Source organism: Lethenteron reissneri, chromosome 5 (assembly GCF_015708825.2).
Source record: "Lethenteron reissneri isolate LAM-NWPU_2019-01 chromosome 5, ASM1570882v1, whole genome shotgun sequence".
Classification (NCBI taxonomy): domain Eukaryota; kingdom Metazoa; phylum Chordata; class Hyperoartia; order Petromyzontiformes; family Petromyzontidae; genus Lethenteron; species Lethenteron reissneri.
This window is the reverse complement of record NC_083783.1, coordinates 6,178,047-6,200,223: the sequence shown is the minus strand read 5'-3', so window position 1 is coordinate 6,200,223 and position 22,177 is coordinate 6,178,047. Positions and strand designations below refer to the sequence as shown.

Here is a 22,177-nt window from a genome sequence, read left to right as displayed (position 1 = left end):
CAGCGTTTGAAAAATACAAATGAGTTGACGTCGGCAAACAAACAACAACAAGCGCCTTCTGTATTGCAGAGCCCGTGATTTGGTCCTAAATTCAATAACGAGCTGTTTATGTTTATGCAAGGCCGCATGTGCTTTTTTTAGGTCGTTTTTTTTATTAGCCCGGTGGAAGTGGCCTTTTCTCGAGCTCGCAATGGGCAAAAATGCCTCGTGCTTGTCTCGCATTTCATAATGCTAGGCTTGTGCTTTCAAATGATTTTCTTTCTCCTTCGCTATTGATGCAGCCCCGCTGATGTCACCATTTCAGGTCACCCACCCACCCTTAGGAGGCACGGGTGCATGTCTCGGGCCGCACACACACACATTTCCTAGGCTTTTAAATTGTTTGTTCTAGCAAAGAAGGAAAAAGTGGCTTGGACAGCGCGCGATGGAACCGCGCCCCGTGTTTAGCTCGAAGTGTCGCCAAGTGCATTTCACGCTGCTCTTGTAAAGTGCACACATTTGCAAAGTGTGCCTCTGCATAAGAAGTCGCACTTGGGGAATGGCACTAAATTTGAAGTGCTTTCTCACAGCGTGGTTTATTGTAAGCTCTATTGGTTTTCTTGTGCAATCTCGTTTCTTTTTTGTTGCTTTGTTCAAGTTCTTGTGGAATTATGCTGTTGAGTAAAACTAATAAACAGCACCTGTAAAAGGACATGGCCGTTGTTTGTTGCTGCCACTTCAGAGAGGAGAAATGCACTTCATTTTGAAAGGTTGGTTTTTTTTCCACATCGCAACTGCGTTAACTTTGCACAGTGTTTGCTTTTTATACATTAAGTTTTAAATATTACAATAATTTAAATGGTTTTATACATATTGCTAAAATGTTACCCTAATTCTGCGATCGGCATCCTATCAGTGGGTTGTGTAACACGGTAGTTTGGCCGAAAAGTCTAAAAGTTTCCTTAAGACTCCTTGATTGTTCTGAATGGCCGACCACTCAAAAGAAGGATGTTCAATGAGGACTTTTCTGAAAGGCTTAAGAAGCGTGTGGAGGATGTGAAGGACTTTAAGAAGCCTTATTGCTCATTAGCACCTTTCGCTCAAAGTCACGGTCAAGTTTCGATTATTTAGATTCTTGCCTGCGTATAACTTTCCACACGATAAGCCGCTTTGTTCAGCTATCATTTGTGGCCATGTCGCTTCTGAAAAAAAGCGAATAGTTCAATTGGCTTTACCTGGGAAGATAAACATAGCTTAGTTTTATTTGTATATTTTTTATTTGTTTTACCTTTTTCCATACTTTGCACTGCTATCGTGTTTTTTTGCTGTTTGTTGCTGTAACGTTCTAACCCGCTCCTCCTGGACATCTGTGAAGAAGAGCTTTATAGCTCATCGGATTCCTCCGGTGTAAATAAATATTCAGATTTCGAAGTCGCTGGCATAACCAGCAGTCCACAACTTACCGAGTGTTTTTTTCGCGAGCCTGGTCACATATTCACTTTAAGATGTTTTTTTGTTCATGTTTTTGTTTTTTGTTTGTTGCGGTTGCACCCGATTCAAGAGCTGAATGGCTCACAGGGCTATACCTAATAAATGAACTTGAACTTGAACCCACGCTCGCTGGCCTTCCAGACAGACTTCTGCAGTTGTTGACTTTCGACGATAAGCAGCCGCAGCGGCAGCTGTCGTTGTTGCCCTTCGACTTTATGCACCAACGTCCTTGTTTTGGGGGAGGTGGCGGTGGGTGGGGGAGGGGAGCGTGCCTCATTCCCTCACAGCCCAGGTGTAGACCAACCGTCCACTACAGGTGGGCGCTTGGGCATCATGGGTCAGGGCTTACAGGCTCACATTTCAACACGGCGCCTTAGAGCCAGTCTCGCGGAGTCAACAAGACTACCTCGAGGACACGACCCATCGCCTCGATCCAGCGGGGGAGTTTGCTTTGGACCCAGGACGCACGTGACCGGCGAAAATCGCCTGCGTTCTCGGGGAAGACGCCTTTTTACTCAGGGTGGCTGCGTTTATCTCCCAAGCACAGTGGAGTATTCAGAGGAGTTCGAATCTTCGGCTCTTTCCTAAAAAAAGGACCTCTTGAACGTGGAGTCACCGCGGAGCCATTCCGCCAAGGGTGCAACCTGGGAACTGGGTCACGTCGGCGGGACCTTCAAGACGTATTATCCGGCTATTTTGGTTTATATTATTAGGTTTTTTTCGGTAAAGTCACATAGGTAAAAAATTAAAATTTCCCAAGCACAATTAAAATTAATAAAAGTATTGATTTTAATTTAAACTTTTTTACCTACGTGACTTTACCGACAAAACCTACTAATATGAATCCTTGCAGTCACGAAAGCTTCAAATCTAGAATTATTCTGGTTTATCCGCAGCATTGACGCTCCCTCGGATATATATCAGGAAGCGTCAGGGGAGGGGACTCTTTCCTATTCTCGTCCCCGCAAGTGTTCACTAAGGTCCCTGCCGTGCTAAGAGTGGCCAGCACATATATTCCCTCCTCGATGACCATGAACTGAATTGGGCATCGTCCAGGGCAAAGTGGTCAAGGCCACGTGGCAAAGACTTTTCATTTTCTAGAAGGGCATTGCTGAGTAGTAAATTAACAGACGTTCTGCCCCCCCCCCCCCCCCCGCAACAATTACATCCCATTTAGCGCCGTCAATCGCACGGATCTCAGTCTCGCGTTCCTCGTAGAGTAAACGTTGCCAATGCACCGTGCCATCGCTCGGGCTCTTTCCTAACACGAGAGCTGATTTTGCCGTTCCACCTCGGTGGTGGAAGTTTTGTCGTGTGCGCTTTCATCTTCTTTTGGCCAGCCACTCCGTCGTCGGCCAGTTGACGTGGTTGCAGTTGACTGCCGTGAAGAGAACCGTCGTTCACTTCCATCCGAGCTTTTTCGTTGTGGAGGGGTGTTTGTTGAGCAGGATGCTTCCCGCGGCCGTTGATAGTCGCCCGCCAGTTTCTCGTCCTGCTCCTGCGAAGGGAAATGCGTCGTTTTGTGGATGTCGTCGTCCTCGTCGTTACTGAGCGATGGGAGCAGGAAGGTCACATGACAGGGCTGCCCTATACCGGCCGGCCTGGCGTTTACCGCGTTTCCTCCGTGCAGTCGGCTGCTACCGCCGTGGGACGGGGCTAACCGCCTGTAATGTCAATGGCCTGTGTAGGCCCTGACAACGACTCTCGGAAAAACAAAACTAGCTTGAGAGTCTTCTTGGTTCTTTCGGTAAAGTCACGTAGAAGGGAAATAATAAAATAATTTAAATAAAACATAATAAAATAATTCTCACGATGTTTCCGCCACAACGCAAGCAGCCGTCCTCAGGTGAAGAACAGGTCTGCTTGCGTTGTGGCCGAAACGTCGTGGGAATTGTATTTTATTATGTTTTATTTTTATTATTTTATTATTTCCCTTCTACGTGACTTTACCGAAAGAACCAAGAAGATGAATCCCTGCAGTCACGAAAGCTTAAAATCGAAATTTAGCTTGAGAGTATCGTTAATTGGAAGGTGATTAATTAGATAGCTCTGACGTGGGTGTGGTGGGAGAAAGAATGTTGTTGTTCACGTGGCTCGTGTCTTGTGACTCACATGCCCAGGAGCAGAACTGTCACACTGTACTGTGAAGCCGGAACGCGAATTATTATTTTTATCTCGTGTCTCGTCATATTCCCAGTGTGAGCTTATTGTCCCGTTCAATCTGCATACCACCACCACTTCCTCAGGCGGCAATTCAATTGTGCTGTTCTTGGTATCGGCCTGTGACTTGCGCTGTTGGATGCTGTGCGTGGAACCGCATCGAGAGCTCGCGGTTTCGTTTGACGTATGTTGGCCATTCCATTCTCGATACAGCGTTGGCTCTCTTTGACGACACTGAAGCAGGGCCTCATAAAACTAAAAACCCACTGAGCATGAATTGGGGAAAAGCATGATAAAAAAAAGATGGTGCAGTTAAAGTGTTGACAAAGCCATCTGTTTTTCTTAGTTAAACAATGGCATACAACGAACGTTTTTGCCAGTCGAGAAATACGAAAAGCGTGTGTTTTCACGTCTTGGAGGCAGGACATGCACCTGTGCTCTTGGGCCCACGTGTTACCCGGCTCCTCCGGGCTGAGGTGACCTTGACTAGAATGGCCGCAGCTCGAGTGCCCCACGCGTCTCGTGAAGAGACCCAGCGCATCGCCGTGACACTGCTGCGGCCAGTATAAGTAATATTTAACAAAAACTTTTAAAAAACACGCTTTAATGAAATGTACCGTACTAGTAATGGAAGAACTCTACGACTCCAGGAAGTGGCCCGAAGCTTGCCATAACGTAAGGGGCCGCTGTCATTTGCAGCCAACGTCAGTTTACCGTGGACAATTAGACATGTAAAAAATAATGTTTTAAAATATATGTTTTTTTTATTTTTTATGTTAGAATATAGTATTGTCATCAGTATGACATAAGTATACCAAGTTTGCAATCGATACCACATTGGGAAGTGGGTTAAAATTGAGTTACAAGATTTGAGGATACGACAACAACAACGACAACAACAACAACAGACAGAGTGAGTGAAATAAAAGCGTGTTAAAAAGTGAGCGATTGACTTTTGTTAGTTTATTCGCACAAGCATTACCTTTCTTTTGGTACGTTACTATTCCTCTACCTGCCATTCTTCCTAGCACCTTCCGACAGAATAACTATTGTGAAACCAGTTTAAAAATTCTAACATTTTTGTTTGAGACTGGCTATATATTTTTTATTACACTCAAGAGCCGAAACGCCACATTGACAAGAAATAAAAGTCCCACTTTCATTTCACGTGCGTTTAAGCTTTGCACTGTAACAACACATAGCCAGGCGCAGAAATTAGATTTTCCACGCGTAAGCACCAGACGGAGACGCTTCTCCCACCTTTGTAACGGTGCAGACCGCGAAAGCGCCACCCGCTTTAGACGGAGTGTTTTATTGTACAGCGGCAAAATGTTTTATTGATTCCGAATGCAACACTCGAGCAATCTTGCGGCCATCTGGTTCAGCAACTCAAAAGGCTTTGACTCACCCTAATTGACCGAAGCGTTTCTTCAGAGCAACTGCTACGGTGTACATCCTGTCGGGTCGCGACAGTTTCGCGAAACTGCTCGCGTTCGTTTTTTTTTTTGGGGGGGGGGGGGGGGGGTGCACATTCGACACTGTGTGCATCTTGTCTTCCCTTGGCTAACGTGCGAAGCCGGAAGAAGTTCCAATGTACACATATTTCAGGCGCTTCCGCCAGAGGTCGCAACCGGGTATCCGATACCTGTACCATACCCGATACCCGGCTACCCGTACCCGGCCGGGTACGGGTACCCGTTTGTGACCCTGGTGCGGCTGGGTACGGGTACGGGTAGACCGTGAGTCACTGGTGAGTAACCGTTTGTCACTCATTTCCCAACGTCTTGTCTCTTCTCACAATTCAAGTTCATAGAATCAACCCACCCGCGTCTGCAACATGGCTTCATCCCAGAGGTCGCGATCGGGTACCCGATACCCGTGCCCTACCCGTACCCGGCCAGGTACGGTTAGGGTACGGGTACGGCCGGGTACGGGTACAGGTACCCGTTTGCGACCCTGGTGCGGCCGGGTACGGGTAAGGAATCAAAACCCGTTTGCGACCTCTGGCTTCCGCTGAGAAGCCTCTGCGGCCACGCGTTTCAATTTCGGGGCAAATTTTGCGCAAACCGGCTGCCGCATCGTATCGAAGGCCCGCACGCGACGCCCGCTGCTCCCGTGTCGAGCGGCGTCAGAAGCCCGAGTGTCCATGTATCGGCGTGTCACGCAAATTGCTCTTGACAATGAGGGCTGACACCGCTGTTAAAGGTGTCCCGTGGTGGTGTCTGATGGCGGCTGGCACTGGAAGAAAGGTTGCGTAACAGGAGCGACCAGCGGCTCACGGTTCAAAAATTCTAATGGTGTTCGCCCTGCATGTCATTAGGAACCTCTCAAATATTAATGTGCGCATCGGTATGCACAAAAGAAATCTTTTTTTGAAAGAGATACATTTTTTGCCTCCCCCCCCCCCCCCACTTCCCACACTTCCCCAAACACTCCTTCCTCATGGTTAGTAAGTAAGTGCTGGAGACTCATTAAAGGGATATGAGCAGAGGTTGGTGGCTGATGTGACGCTCTTTTTTTAGCAGCGTGCCAACGTGTGATTGTATTGGGAATGGTAGTGTAGCGGTTTGCGCGCTGCGCTACAAACCTGGCAATTCCCGCTCACGGCTATCAACACCAGGCATGATTATCTGAAGCAGTCCAGGGCCTCCCTGAGGGTGACTGCATCAAATGAGTACCTGGTGCTGTGTGCAAACATCACCACTGTGGAGCCAAAGGTGGCCTGGGCATGGTGCTGGCCATCCCACCCCCTTGGTATGCAGCGCCGGCCTTCGTAGGTGTTCGCTAACAGCACTTGCCCCAACAGTCTGCTTATAAAGGGGATGTTTGTCTTGTTTGCGCATTAATTTGCAGGCAACACGCAAATGGGAGCCACGATCGTCGATGCCCTGGACACGTTGTACATCATGGAGCTGCACGACGAGTTCCAGGAGGCCAAGGAATGGGTGGAGAAGAACCTCAACTTTAATGTGGTATGACCATCCCTACCACCACCACCCCCCCCCCGCCCAACATTTTCTGTCACGATGGTTGATGCCTTTTAGTCACACGAGTGCATTGTTCCACGTGCCGTGGTGATTCCCGCCACAGGCTTGTGTCCATATGTGCGTTTGTCTTGCGTGTGCGATGTCATGGAATGGATTTAATGGCGGGTCGGACCTTAAACGACATGTTGCCCTAGTCAGTTAAGCCAACATACAGAGAGTTGGTGTATGTGTTTTTAGAGTATTATTTGAAGGTTAAAGACCAAAGGTGTAAAAAAAAGTAAAAGTGCTAACTCTGAAATTGCTTGCTCACGACACTGCTGGTAGAAGGGCCTCCGTTGGCGGATGCTCCGGAGGGTATTTGGCCTACTCTTCAATGCTGCCCATTCATCCTGCTGGGCGGACAGAATCAGGGGCGGGGGGGGGGGGGCGATTTAAGAAATCACGTCCATCGTTTCATATGGCAACATCTGGATTGCAAGTCCTTTGTGCAGACCATTGCACCGTGGCAGTATCACCTCCTGTCTCTCTGCTTGCACCTGAACTGAGGATTTGTAGCCGTTAACCGGTGCCAGTGTGGGGGCAATTTGCGATGTTTATTGTAACGCGGTGCTCATTTAATACTCGTGGCACGTCTAACCCCACTGAACCTGTTGTTGGAAGTGTGTGTTCGGGGATTGGGCTATGCCACCGTGTATTTTGGAACGGTCACACGCATGGGTGATTTAGTTTTTTTTACGCTGCAAATTAAATGCAATAAAGCCTTGTCTACGGTGGGTGTTTGGAGGATTGAGTACAGGTGAAAGGGTCGTGCGTTCTTGGGTATACCGTTTAACCCTGTTTGTAAGTGTCGCGCTAAAACTCATTAAAACCAAGTCGCTGCTGATTAATTAATGTGTTGTGCTGCAACACAACTTGATGAATGGGTTTTAAGCGGGGGCTAAAAAAATATAATTGATGAAGAAATACGGTGTAAACTCATTGCTCAGATCACCGTAAATCATATTAACAAAGTTAACATTCTCTGTCCATAATATGAACAGATAAACAAAACATGTACACACGTTATTTTCGCGAATGCATTAATGCACAAGTATCAAAGAAAAATCGGGATTTGGTTTGTGTTAGCCAAAGTACACACAAGGTACATTTAGAAGCATAATATTATTCGGTCTGGTTTATCGTTGTTCACAAGGGAGAGAGAAATCTATAACATTTGTAAGAGATGAAAGAAAGTGTTTTAATATTTGTTTTATGGTAGCATGCGTGCGAGTGTTTTTGTGTGTGCGCTTGTTGTTAGCCAACAAGTCTTGTAAATAATGCATAATTCATATAAAGCAGTGCGTGACACTTTGCAGCATTTATTCCTGCAAACAAACGTGGGACAAGCCATCAAGTGAAAACTGCAGCATTGCGTATCTTCGAATAGCTTGTAAAAGCATACCATGTATATCACTTGTTTATACTTGTTATAAGATTGATTTTATTTTCTTTGGTTCTTTCGGTAAAGTCGCGTAGATAGAGAATGAAAATCAAAACACTCACGACGTTTTTTTTTCCCGCCTGATGACGATCGTTTGTGTTGCGATCGAAATGTCTTTTTTCATTTATTTAATTTGATTATTTTCTATATACGTGACTTTACCGAAAGAACCAAAGAATATGAATTCCTGCAGTCACGAAAGTTTAAAGTCAAATTGATTTCATTATTTGTTGTTGTTTTTTTCTCTCTCGCCCCTTCTCTCTCTCTCTCTTTCTCCAAAACCTCAGAATGCAGAGGTGTCCGTGTTTGAAGTGAACATCAGGTTTGTGGGAGGACTGCTTGCTGCATATTACCTGTCCGGGGAAGAGGTGGGTACCGTACGAGTATGACAATTGCATGCCTGTGAACCGCTGTCTAGCGCTCTGCAATAATTGTGTGGGATGGACCTGAATTGGACAAGTGGATTTATGTCTACCCCCCCCCCCCCCCAGTGCTTCATATTTTACTAGAATCACATGGGGAAACCTGTTCATGAAAACCGTCTCCGTGCCCTTTTCTCGAAGACTTTACCAATGAAAGGTTTAAAGAAGTTAACGGGCATAATCATACGTCTGCCCATCTGTTCTCGCCATCCATCTGCAACGTGGGCTCACGATAACCTTGTCAGGATGGTGCAATGCAACTCAAATGTATAATTTACTGCTGTGTTGCCTATTGGGACTTGCCCTGAGAGAAAACTCGCCATGTTGATCAGATGGTTGCCCAAAACGATTTAAGGCGCTAACCAGCTACCCATAAGCTTTCGTACCAATAATAATAATAATAAAACATACCCTACGGGTCAAACATTGCGTAATTTTTGCTGGAGCAGTCAACAGCTGATGACGGTTGCTTGTGTTGCTTTCGAAACGTCGTCATTTAATTTTATTTGTTTTCATTTTTATATTTTTTACCTACGTGACCTGAACCGAAAAAACCAAAGAGTATTACAGATCGGTGGATATGCACGCTTCTTATCCTTTTCTTATGCACACCGAACGATGTCACGACGGAGCTTAATGATGAGTAAACACATCTTTTAATTTCATTAATTGTCTCTGTCCACGTTAATCATTTGTGGGCGCCCTTAAAATACAAACACAACATCCGACATTACAGGTCGCACGCGTCCTAACTACACAGCCCACCGTGGGATTTCAGAGGATCGGCCGTTCTTTTAATAAACCCGCGGGGTGGTGTGTGTGGGTGTGGGGGTACGAGTGGCTAACAAAGGGGAGAGTAGAGTGCTCTGCCCGTTGGTGGAGGGGGGCGAGGGGGGGGGATCTCATCCCGTTAACGAGGCGCGTGTCCCCGTCGGAGCCAATGTTTGTTGTACGTCGCCGAGTCGTAAACCTCCGTGGGACCTTCGCGCCTCCGTCGAGTTGCGCAACCGCAACACGTGCGTGTTGCACGTTTCTCGCAACCCGCGCTGCGGGTTGCATATTTTTTGCACCGGTGCACCCCCTGTTTTTATACACGCCGGTTTCTCGTAGTTGCGTTGAAAGCGAGCGTCGGGAACGCAAAGGTGTACGGCGTTTTGCATCTCCTCGCCTGCAGGTTTAATGTAGGCTAACAGCCTCCCCTCCCCCGCGGCGCTTCAACGCGCAAACCCAGGGGTTTGCCCATTTACGTCGCTTTTAGGAACAGACGGAGAGCACGTTGTCGTGGATGGGGGCGGAGCCGCGTTAAAAAATGCCTGGTGCAGCGAACAAGTGCGTGGAGTTTTTTTTCCCCCTCCTTTGAACGAGTCGTTGTTTTTCACAACGGCTGCTCGTACATTCTCAATGCTGCCGGATCGCAATAATTGCGTGTTTTTGTAAAAGATGCTCAAAGGAGCCAATTTTGAGTCGGGCAGACGTAAACCGTCACATTGTTATAGCAATCAAATACTGAGATAGCAATTATCACAATTACACTTGGTATCAGCCCTGTTCTTGAATACCTTTGTGTTGTCGTCCATGCTATTTACTCCCATGAGCCTCAACTAACAGGCCGTGTCCTCATGCTCTCCTTGTTGATACCCACAAAACGTTGGGAAGCGGACACTTCCAGGGGCAATGAGGAGAGAGCGTGGCGGTAACTCTTCCCCCACATCGTGCGTCGGCAGTTGTGTCGTCGATCCATCCTCAGTGACGGGGAGGCCCAGGACTGGTTCAGATAATTGTCACCGGTATTGGCCACGAACGGGAATCGAACTCGGGTTGCTGGGTTCGCTGCGTGGCACGCTAACCGCTACGTTACCGCTCCCCCTTTCCAACAAAAAACCAAGCACACGTAGCATCAGTTTGCTCTTTATTTATATTTTAATGAGCACCAACGAACGTGCAGGTTTTTAGCAGTCGCGTTTTTAATAATGCCCCGCGCCGATTATTTCTGCGCATCTTTTTGCGACGCCGAGTGGAAGCGTGGGCGATATCAATATTGTCCCTCTTTGTTATTTTTGTGGAGACCTCGCACGCGCCTCGTTTTTCTTTTCCTATGCACCATTTTATTTGATGGTGCCGGCTACGAATTATTTTTATTTTTTCGTGTTTTTTTTTCCCCCCCATGGGCCGTCCATTAATCATTTACGGAACCGGCTGCACATTTTGTGTACACGTGCGCTCTTAATGAGATGCCCGCCCGTGCAAGGCGAGAGCTGGTGTGCGTCCCCCCCCCCCCCCCCCCTCCTCTTTGCCTGCCTGTCATCTCGCGTGAACAGCGTGGGTGTAAGTGTCCATTCAAATCCCTCCGGCTCTTCTCCAGCCTGTCTCGATTCCTTTTCTAAATTTGCGCCCGTGATTTACCTTCAGTGGGCGTCCGCTGTGGGTTATACGGCGGCGGCGGGCGGCCGAGTCTCTTGTTTGCACGCGCGCACGTATTTGCGAATGGGGTTTGTTTTGTTAAACGCCTCTCTCGTTTTAAAAAAACGGCCTTGTCCCCGCCACCTGCCGATGCGTATATATATATCAGTTGGCCGCCGTTTTTTTATGTAGATGCGGACGAAGAGATTTTCCTGAAATGTGTTTTGTTGACGAAGTTTTTCATTCATTTAGTTCATCAGCACATTTGGTCCGTCCACTGCTGGATGACGAAGGCCTCCCGAAGCCATTCTCCTGGACGCGTTCCACTCCATGGCATGCCACTTTTGTTATTATTCTTGACCATCGGCAGTTAGCGTGCTCGCCCGAATCCCCACTACGTGACCACATTTCTCCGCTTCTCTTACCATTAAACTGGCTCCCAGTCTTGAAGCGAGTAGAGGAGTTTAATAACCTTCTACGAGTTTTTAAAGCCTTGTATGGGCTGGCACCACCATAAATGCACGAGTTAAGTCATCCGTACACCCCCTCAAGGTCGGTAAGATCTGCAAACGCCGCCGCCCTTCTGTGCGTACCTCGATCTCGGCTGCGTTCATGGGGCGTGCAGCCACTTGCTGTGTCTGCCACCGGTTGTAGAATTCTCTACCATTAGAAAGTCGTTTATTCGATAATTTGAATGCTTTTAAGTCTCGTCTTAAAACCACATCTTCTTACGTCAGTTAATTCTATTGAGCTTCTGTCTCTCTTGGCCTTTCCTTATTCTTTCAAGGTGCCTTGAGACATTAGTGGAAGGCGCCTTGCAAATAAATGTAAATTTTTATTTTTATTGACGTATACTGTCCAAACTTAGTTGTTTTTCTTAACAGTTTGGATGGTGTATATATATATATATAGAATATTTAATACGTGTTCCTCTTTCTGCCCCTCAATGTAATGCCACAAGCGTGCTCTTCTCCACGCTCGGTGATTGTAATTTAAGTACGGGACTGCTTGTGAAAATTTAATCGTGACGGCAATCGCGCTATTTGGCACTGCGCTTTAGGATACGTGGCATGTCGGTCGTGTAGCTTGATAGAAAAATACTGACGTGTCAAATCGTTTTTCCACCCAATTTTACCGCGTTACATTTTAGAATCAATACGTTATTATATTCCAGTGTTCACAGTCGTGACACGACAGAAACTTCTCATCGTGCCACATTTGTGCACGTGCGGCAATTAAAATTTCTACGGCACCTGCTGATTTGGCCATATGCTGTGATGTACATACATCGAATATAATTCATAAGCTTAACTTATGGCCAGATGGCCAATGACAGGTCGCCTAAAGAAAATCTATTGTTGTGGTTAACGTGCTTACATATGGCTCAGTTTTTTTTTATTTAAACTTGCAGTATGTACCTGTGCTTTGGAAGCCGTGGATTGACTGATTCATCTGCTATTGCAAGAATTGCAAGAGCAATTGGGCCAGTCTAATGGAAATATTCGGCCTCCCCTTCAGGGAATTGACAGCTCGATAGAATTTGAATGAACATTCCGAGCCCGACGTCTTAAAAAGCATATCTCCCCTTCTTCGCTTTCCCTGCAATTTGAATCATAACTGGGCGGTGGATGTTTATTGTTTAATAACAGAACAGCCGGAGAAATCAGACAGGTGGCTCATTTATATGTGTTCCTCGTCCGGCAGGGTTTTGCAAAGTGCTTTTAAGTCGCCACGGATTAGAGTTCACGTCATTATTTTGTCTTTTCATTACGTTGCAAGAAACTCTTACCAGGCAGCCTTTACCTCCACCCCCTCCTTTAATTGCATTATTTTGTTGTCTGCATAATAGTTCCATTAAGTTATCACGCGGCTGTTCTGAGAGGTGGCTTTGTCTTCGCACGTTCTCGCCTGCTCGGAGCCATGCAGACAACGCTGCCGCGCGCTTTCACATGCGTCGGATCGCGCGCGGATGTTTCTGAGTGCCCTAGACCCGCCGCGTTCTGACGAATCGCCCTTAACAATTCCAACTTGACAAGGTCATTGCGCATTGCTTTCTTTAACATACTTACGGGGCTCTTCCGCGAAGAGGCGCAGGTGTTAGGAATCCACTGTTTGTTTCTTCGTCTCCTAAATGGGAGCTGGAGCAACGGGATGAGTGCATGCGTGGGCGTGAGATGGATGGTAGGAGCACTGTAAAGTGAGGGATGATGGGCTGATGATCATGTAAAATTATATATACCATCTACTTGCACTTGACACGTGGATTGCACCAGTTCCTTGCTGCCAAATCACATTGTGACGGTATCGTCAGTTTTTTATCGTGGCCGTCTGTTTTTGCAAGCGGACGCTTGGGGCATTTGTGAATGGCCGCGGTAATGAATGGCGTTTGAGCGAGAGGGTGATGTTCTCGGTGTGCGGCTCGTGAATCTTGTCCGAGAGCCGGACGCGTTAATTCGGAGGGCACTTTCCCTCGAGTCATTTCGTATCATTTGTAACCACTTTGAAAAAAATTTCCCCCGATATACAAAAATTGTCTCCTATATCAGCATTAAATATCCCTCCGCTGATCTGCAATACTGCTGTCAGTAACCCCACCCGTCCCCCGCACCCCTACCTGCTGTTCTGTGTTCGTCATTAGGTACCATGTGGTCCCTACATTGGTGTGTTATAGCGCTCCGGCGCTATAATTTATAAATACTTTGGAACGTAAGCATCCTAAACGGGCAGCGGCGTGTCTGGAGCAGGGGTGGCCAACCTGTAACGGATGCACGAACCACAAAGTACCCATGAGTTCTGATGTGTGTATACAGTAAACCCTTGTTCATTCGACACATATGGGGCTCTGGATTTGCCGAATTATCCAATATCCCGAAATATGTACAATGGTACTCCTCATTGCTTCCTGCCCCAATAATAATACAAACAAGTATTTTCCAACAACGTAACACTTACCATCAGTAACCAGCACTGCCGGCGAAGGAGGAGGATGTGGTAGGTTCCATGCTTTGGACAAGGTAAAGTGCAAAGCAACAGGGTCTGCGCTAAAGCTGAACAATGCGTGCCGCCACTAGACTGAGCCATTGATTTGGCCGTGGCGCGCGGCATCTTTCCACGTGTATGCCGAAATTGAGCCATTCGGTTCGTCAATTCAGCTTGTGGAAAATTACTCATCTACAGTATATGCCGAAAATGCAGCCGTGCCGAATTATCCCTAATTAGGAATACCGAAATAATGAAGTTTTACTGCGTATAATATAATATCGTGCAACTTATTGTCCAACTTTAATTCATTATTCTTTGCAACTGTGATATGTTATGGCCCCTTCAATAGACCCGCTGCGCGGGAGACGCCATTTGGCCATTGCTTGCCTGACTAAGGCAGGGGACAGCCTTGTTTTTGTTTCTTTCTCTTGAGTCACGGGAAACAGCCCGGCCATCACCTACCTTCGGCACAGACTTTTTGTTGTTGTTGTGGCTAGGAGCATAAACCATCACCCAAACTCTGGTCATCTTCGCAGCGGTGGCATTTGACTCACCGTCGAACAAAGACGGTCACCGCATTGCGCCCATTTCAGATGCGCTTCTGCTGGCCATAGCCAACCGTGCTCATGGGAGTTGCGGGGGAACGACAACAAACTAAACACAAAAAGCAGTTCTAAAGAAATTAATTTTCAGTTTGGATTTAAAAGTGCGTAGCTCCTGCGGCTTCCTAATATCGGAAGGAAGAGCGTTCCAGACGGCCACAGAAGCGCATCTGAAAGCGCCACGCGATGCGACGACCGTCTTTGTTCGACGGTGAGCCTAAAGCCGTCACTGCGAGGACGACCGGAGTTTGGGTGATGTTTTATGCTCCTTGTATGCGTGCGATGCGTTTACCGGCCCCCGTGTCTGGGAAGGTGTGATGGATGTTCAGTTATTGGTGTCGATTTTTTCTGCTGCCCTCCTTGAATGGAAACGAGGTAACAAAGCCTTTGCTAAAGTTTTGTAACAACCTTGTTTTTTCCCTAAACATAAGCATCCTAAAATATATATATCCGCAAGCAGAAGTTTAGTGCTGGATACAACCACATTTTCCAACGTGATTTGTAACTTTTATCCTTAACCATGTATCGATAGTTCAATTTGTATGCGCAATTTTATTGAGGGACTGTGTGCTATTGTCTTGTTGTGGTCTGAGACTTGCTGTTATTGTTTTTCTGCCTTGCACAAGCTTGCACTTAATGTAAAAAAAATCGGTAGGAATTTATCTACTTTTGCATTGTGTGCTTTTCCACTTAATTTAATTTCATCTGTTTATTTTTAACTCGCTTGACATTTCCTATACTTTGCACTCCTATCGTGTTTTTTTTGTATTGTTTGTTGTAACGTTCTTACTCCGTGCCCCTTACTGGCCAGTCTCAATACAGATTCTGATTCTGTTTGGTTGTTGCGAAGCCTGAAACATTCGCACGAGTCGTCGAACGATGGTAGAAAAGAAAAGTCGAGATCTTGGCGTCCAGACCTCCAGAAGCAAGCCTGCGTAATCGATGGCAATGATGTCGAAGCAGCGGAGGAATTTGTCTACCCGGGTTCTGCGCAGACCACTGATGGACGATGTAGACCTGACGTCATGTGCTGGATCGGCCTGGCGTCAGGGATGATGAATTGTCCGAACCGCATTCGGTCCCAGAAATGGTTACGTCTGGGCACCAAATTGAGAGTGCCAGTGCTGTGTTTTGTCAGTTTTGTTGTTGTACGGTGATGTGGCAGCCTGGACATTGCTTCAATCTGATTTTAATCGCCTGCAGTCCTTCCACACGTGATGCCAAAGGCGCCTTCTTGGCATCCGTTGGTTCCACTTTGTCAGAAATGTCACCGTTGCATCTGCGACCGGTCTCCTAACGATCGAGAGCTTAGTTCGAGGGAGATGGCTGTGTCACTTTGTGTACACGTCGCCTCTGTCGTCTGGATGCGTCAACTCCAGAAAATTGCGCAACTTCAGTTGACGGTCAACGTTCTAAGTGGACTGTGACCCTCGAAGGAACAGCGCCGCCCCCCGTGGTTGCCGCCCTCTCCCCCCCCCCCACTGTGATCCATGGATCAAACAAATCACTCGAGACGCCAGTGTATGGCAGCAAGGGCAGTTAATGCGAATGCTGTCGCAAGAGTTTGCACGTTGGGCGCAACGGGCCCTCCTCCGCTGGCTATGCGGTGATGGGTGAATGAATTCTATTTCGACGGAGCTCGTTCGCAAGTTCCGTCCGGAGATGGGAGCGCCGCCGTGTAGGCACGGAATCCTGAGCAGCGTGTCCACCTGCCTCTTGGTTGGCTCTTTGCCCGAAGCAAGAGCGTTGCTACTACCGCCTGGAGTCCCGCGGCTGCCGTTCACCGCCGTTACTGTAAAAAAAAAACGCGCCGCGACGTGGTCAAGGCGGAATGGTTAAGGCGGAATGACGGCAGCGAAGTGTGAAGCGTCAGGCCCGTGGGTAGCGAGTCTGCCTGGCGGGGTTGTAAATGCAGGCGGGCGTGCGCGTGACCATGTCATCGAAGCAGAGGTGAAAAATGGCCAGGGTGTAAGCCAGTGTCCTCGAAAATGACACGTACATCTGTTCTCGGCGTGGTGTCGCTGCTGTTTTGTAACACAACAGATCACAAAGCATTTCGGGCAGACTTTGCGGTAACTGCACTCTGGGTTTGTAATGGTTCCCTCAAATATTCAAAGCATAATGACAAACTCGATTAAAGGACTCTTTACCTCGGCTGCTTTAAAAGCGATGAAATTACTGGGTTGATTTGTATTTTTTGAGTTGTGTTGCAGAGAATTGTGTATGTTTTAGATATTGATAAGAAAGCAGTTGATCCAACAAAAGGCAGCATGACATTCCCGTCGATAACTTTTAAAAAGATGTACCAATGTGTATGGCCTACGTGTCTTGGTGAGGGTCGGCATACGCTCGATGTCATCGGATCTCAGAAACTCGAGCAGGTTTGAGCCTGGATGACGCTTGGCTGGGGCAACCACTGTGCATAGCACAGGTGCTATAGGCTGCTGCAGTGGTCGTACGGAGTTGGCAGCTATCCTTGCCACCTTCAATAACACTGGTCAACAAAAAAAAAATTCTGGCCTGGACTTGTTGTTTTAGACTAATTTCAGGGTGCTGATTCCAAATCTGATCTCAGATTTGCTCTATCACATCTCTTTTTGTTCAAGTTTCATTTATTAGATATGGCCCTGTGAGCTATTCGGCTCTTGAATCGGGTGCAACCGCAACAAACAAAAAAACTAGAACATGAACAAGAAAACATCTTAAAGTGACTATGTGCAAACAGAAAATCCAAGAAAAGACTGCTAAATATTGCAGACAAAGCACCGTACACCAACACTGCTATCGGCATACCCCATTTTCATTGATTTTACCCGATATTAACTCTGTCACTTATGAATGCAAGTTGTTGCGAGTCAGTGACTGCTTTAGTGTTAAAATTTGGTGCTGTATTTTTAGGATAGTGTGTGTATAATATAATTTTATGTAGATATCCACATTTATTTAATATTTTTCTTCCGCAGTTTTTATTGAAAATGCAACATTTGATATCTCAAAAAACCTGACGTGATAGACAAAAACTGATGCCAGATTTGGAATCGGCACCCCAAAATTACCTTAAAAAACCGTTGGAATACCTTTTGCCTAAAAAAGTGTGTTGACCAGTGTAACCAGCACTGACCAGAATGATGATGAGGAAGGCTGTCATCCAGCAGTGGGCTGACCACAGGTCCCGCGCACGTACTTACACGCAAAAGGGTGGACGTTGACACCGAACAGCGTTGGTCAACTTCACAGCTGTGTTTGGGCAACGTTACTTTATTGGCCCAAGCCCAAAGGTCCGAAGGGTGTATAAATGGCACTAACGTAAAAAGAATTGCTCGGTCGTCACCCTCGCGTGCATTCACTTCTGAGAAAGTGGCGGCTGGGGCTGTGAAACGTTTCCCTCACCTTGAGGCTGCATCTTCACCTGCCCCCTTGTTCCCGTTGAGGCAAGGTGCGCTATCTTCAAGATGTGTTGAAAATTCGTTTTATTTAACTTTTGGATTATACAGGGTGCGTCAAATTATTTTTAACACTTATATGGGACTTTTGTTTTTTATGGACATAGAACGGATAATACACTGCAGCATGATAACAAAATGTAATGTTAATAGCTTCAAGAAGTCACAGTCTCCACATGTTCGCCGTCATTGTCAACACACGCCTGGAATCTTCTCCAGGTGGTCTCCAGAGCCCGGAGGCACATTAATTGTGGTATTGTTGCAAATTCTCAGAAGTGTTAACATTTTTTTGCAGCACCCTCTATTGTCGCCGTCAATGCCTATTGATTTTGCAATTATTAGGATGCACGTAAAAGGAAAATAATGTAATGTAGATTTTAAACAACTGTTTTACATCTGGCTCTCGACTTTCAGATCCTACAGCCCTTGATTATGTGGCCAGCTGTAGGGAGGGTTTGAAACCTGTGCCCTGCCAATCCCTTCCCATTTGGATTGACTTCAAAGTGGGGGAGCCAAAGAATAGCTGCTTTGATAACATCGTTATTAACCAATGTCACACTTTTGGACGCGGTGAAAGCTAGCGATGAGTGGAGTCCCTGTGTCCCGAGGAGGAAACAATGCTTTAACTGTGTTAGATTTTAATTCAGTGCTGTGCTAAGGGATGATATTGATTCGGCCACATTATGTTTCGTCCAATCATTGCATTAATTAAATGCAGCCCTCTGAGATATTCTGCCTTGGCTGCACATTTTGAACCGTGGGGGCGGCGGGGGGGGGGGGGGACCTCTGTCTACGTGCTGCCCAATCCTCGATGGTTATCCCTCACAGGCCTGTAAACTAATTAAAAGCTAATAAAGGATGATCACTACTCATCACTCCCCCTGATTAGTTTGATTTACTGCCATTTCTTTTCGCCCCTAAGGTAGAGGGGTTTAATGCGAAACTGTCAACAGAATTTGTGATAGGTGAGCCACCATCCGTTCACAATTTTGCTGGCCCAAGCGTTGCCAAAGTTCTTATATCGAGTGTGTGGCGGGCATGCGTGGCCCGCTGAGATGCCATGCGTGCAGATGGCGGCGTGGAACGAGGGAGAAGCTGCCCGGGTCCCAAAACGTTGAATTAATTCTGCTTGACCTGAGAGTGTTTGTTGCTCCACACAACGTAGTAGAGTTGTTGGCATTGTTTCTACAAGACTCCTACCCCCCCCCCCCCCGCTTGCCTGAGAGGTTATTACAATTTTTGTAAACAGGCTGCAGTCATGGCTGGCGCAGGAGTGTGTAATGAATAATAGGCTTAATTTGAGGATTTTAGACGCAATTTTCCCTGGATTGCGGTTGTGTAGGGGCTCTTTTGGATGTAATTCTTCACAACATGGACAAATTGGACACTTTGAAATGAGTTTTTTTTCCCGGTATGAACATTTCTTACGTCATTTTGCGGAGGGTTTAACACGCAGGCTCTTGTGACCAATATCCATAATCGAGGTTTTTTTGGGTTAGATTGCGTAAACATAAATGTGTCGTCAAACCCGCCACCACCCAACTCAGCCAATTTAGTAAGGTTTGTCACGTAAACATAACATGCCAATTCGGATATCCATTGTGATTTATATGCGTTCATTAACCCGCCCCCCCCCCCCCCCCCGGTCTTCACGCCTGATTTACTCACACGTGACGCAATAACATTTATCCCTCTATTTAAGAAATAAACAGAAGGCTTTCTCCTCAAATCTGGATGTCGCCTGATGATGCTAGTTGTAATTACTGGCGAAACGTACTCGAATTGCAAACGTTGTGGGTTTAGTCTCCAACACAACCGGTTTGTTGTACTAGTAACGAATTGGCACGTTTTGTTTGTGACAAACCTTACTAAGTGTCTGTGTCGGGTGGTGGCGGGTTTAACGACACATTTACATATATATATGCAAGCCAACCCCCCCCCCCCCCCCCCAAAAAAAAAAAAAACCTCTTACGAATTCTGTGGAGGATATGATATATTATTTTTAGAATCATACTTGCAAGGACCAGCGTCGTTGTCGGCAGGCTTGTCCAAATTATTAGGCCAGCATGATGGAGTAGGGCCAATGCCGTCTGGCCTGCAGGCAAAGAGCAGCCCAAAGCCATTTCAGCACAGCTGAATGGCAAGCCACACAAGAGAATGGAGTAACGGTTTATATGAAGCTGATTATAAGCGCGTGGCTCTGCTTGGAGATTAGTTTTCGCGCTCTTAATACTTTCTCCCCAGCAGCAGCAGCTGTTAATGTTTGACAAATTACTCTTAGGACTTGTAAATCTTATAACCAGGCACAGTTCAGGAATGTATCTGTCTTGCTGTCATCAGTTAAAATGTTAAGAATGTCTTTCCTTCTCACATGCCATTATTCTATCCTCTATGGATAGCAACACCTATTAAGCAACACCATCCAGCTATTGAATAAAGCCACAATAACGGCTACATGGGACACATTTTGTACTGCTGCCTTATCCGATAACATACAGGCTAAAATTGCTAAAAGGACAACCTTTATCGAGATAGGATGTCAAAAATCAAATTGATTTGGTGGATGAGCCTTGTGTATCAATGAAGAAAAACCGACTGGCTTTATTGTTGACTTTTCCGAACAAAGATCACGTTCAAGAGGTCATCGCAGTCATCGTGACTTCCCGTTGCTCTAATCCTCTGTTGTTCAGCAGTCAAAACATGATCTCCAAAGGCAAACTCTTACAATGTCTTTCTCAGTGACAGGCAGTTGCTGGAGCACCCCGCTCATAACATCAACATACATTTATCCAACGAAATGCAGGCAACCTAACCACCTGGACAGAGGTGTGGCGTTTCTATAATTGTTGTACAATTGCAATGCAATTGGCATACAATTTGATCAATTAAAACGTGACCAACTGGGCTATTGACGCTGTCCGTGAGTACCTGGCATGTGTGAGTATGGCACAATTGGCCTTCGGTTTTGTAGAACAGCTGTCTGTAATGGGCACGAGGTTGTGCAGGTAAGTGGAGCTCCGCTAGAGCAATCCAGATCACTTAAGCAACACTCAATTGGCATACAGCCATCCAGGATCGGTGGTGTTTTGCATCAGTCCGGCTCCTGTAATTAGCATACAGTAAGGCGCACAGTTTTGTGGGCCGGTGGGGTTTTGCCCGGGCATGCGGCTAACATGATGATAATAATTTTTAATGTGTGCAATTGACGTTGCACAATTTGTCAGCGATCGGCGTACAAACAGCACGTGGGCCATCCGGGCCAGCGACACTTTTATTTTATCGAGAATATGCGGCCCACGCAATTAAGCGTTCCGTCAGCGCGCGGACATCTGGGCCAGTGACGCTGCGATTAGGCATTCGATTCCAGTAATCGGCACACAAATCCCCCTATGAAGTTGCAAGCCCTACAATTGCTTGTTCAGGGCATTGCGGCCAGATGGGACTCAATTAGAGGCGGAGTTCTAGTGAGCCCCTCCAAGAGAGTGTTGGTCGAGAGGGTACTTTGGTCCACTATTCCACGCTGGCCAGACGTCTTGGAAGAGGTGGGCGTACCCATGCTTTACCCTGATCAACTTACTTGTGAGGTACCCGTTGATACTGCTGCTGGGTGGACAGAGGTGGCTGTATTACTGGTAGGAACCACCTGGTTCCACCAGCCCACGGGATTATTGTGTCCGTCCGTCGTGCATCCAAAAATGGGAGGGGTGGGGCTGGGTGGAGAGGGGAGGGTGGGGAGGGGCTGGGTTGGGGAGGGTGGTCAGGGGCTGGGTGGGGAGGGGCTGGGTGGGGAGGTTGGGGCTGGGTGGGGGGTGGGAGGGGTGGGGCTGGGTGGGGAGGGGCTGGTCACCCCGTGGTGCCCTTATAAAACTCAACGTTTAACCTACTCACGCCGGCTTGTGCCCGCCCTCAGTCGGCCATATTTGCGGAATACACCACGCCGCCGTTGACACTGGCCATTGACCGAGCAACCCAACGTTCCTACCAGCTCCCTCCGCAGGAATGTGTTTAAGAGACTTATGGATTGATTGCAAGTCCAATTCGCTAACCATAACACATCTTGGCAGCATCCCAGATTCTCTCTAATGTTCAACAAAACCCCGTATTCTTTACCATTATAATTTTTTTAAACCATCCTGTACGTCATGACCACTGCTCTTTGTTTGGGTGCTGCGCTTTTTGAAATATCTAAGCGTGGAGAGAACGCATTCAAGCATGCATTGCACACTGAAAG

At 46.9% G+C, this 22,177-nt stretch overlaps 1 protein-coding gene across 1 annotated transcript in view; it reads left to right on the top strand.

Annotated features, from left to right (window-relative positions):
* Positions 1-22,177, top strand: part of LOC133351763 (mannosyl-oligosaccharide 1,2-alpha-mannosidase IA-like) — a 94,545-nt gene that overhangs the window by 32,799 nt on the left and 39,569 nt on the right. The window contains exons 3-4 of the mRNA XM_061567253.1: positions 6,484-6,602; positions 8,385-8,465. Coding sequence (XP_061423237.1) covers positions 6,484-6,602; positions 8,385-8,465 — 200 coding nt within the window. The remainder of the gene's footprint in view (positions 1-6,483; positions 6,603-8,384; positions 8,466-22,177) is intronic.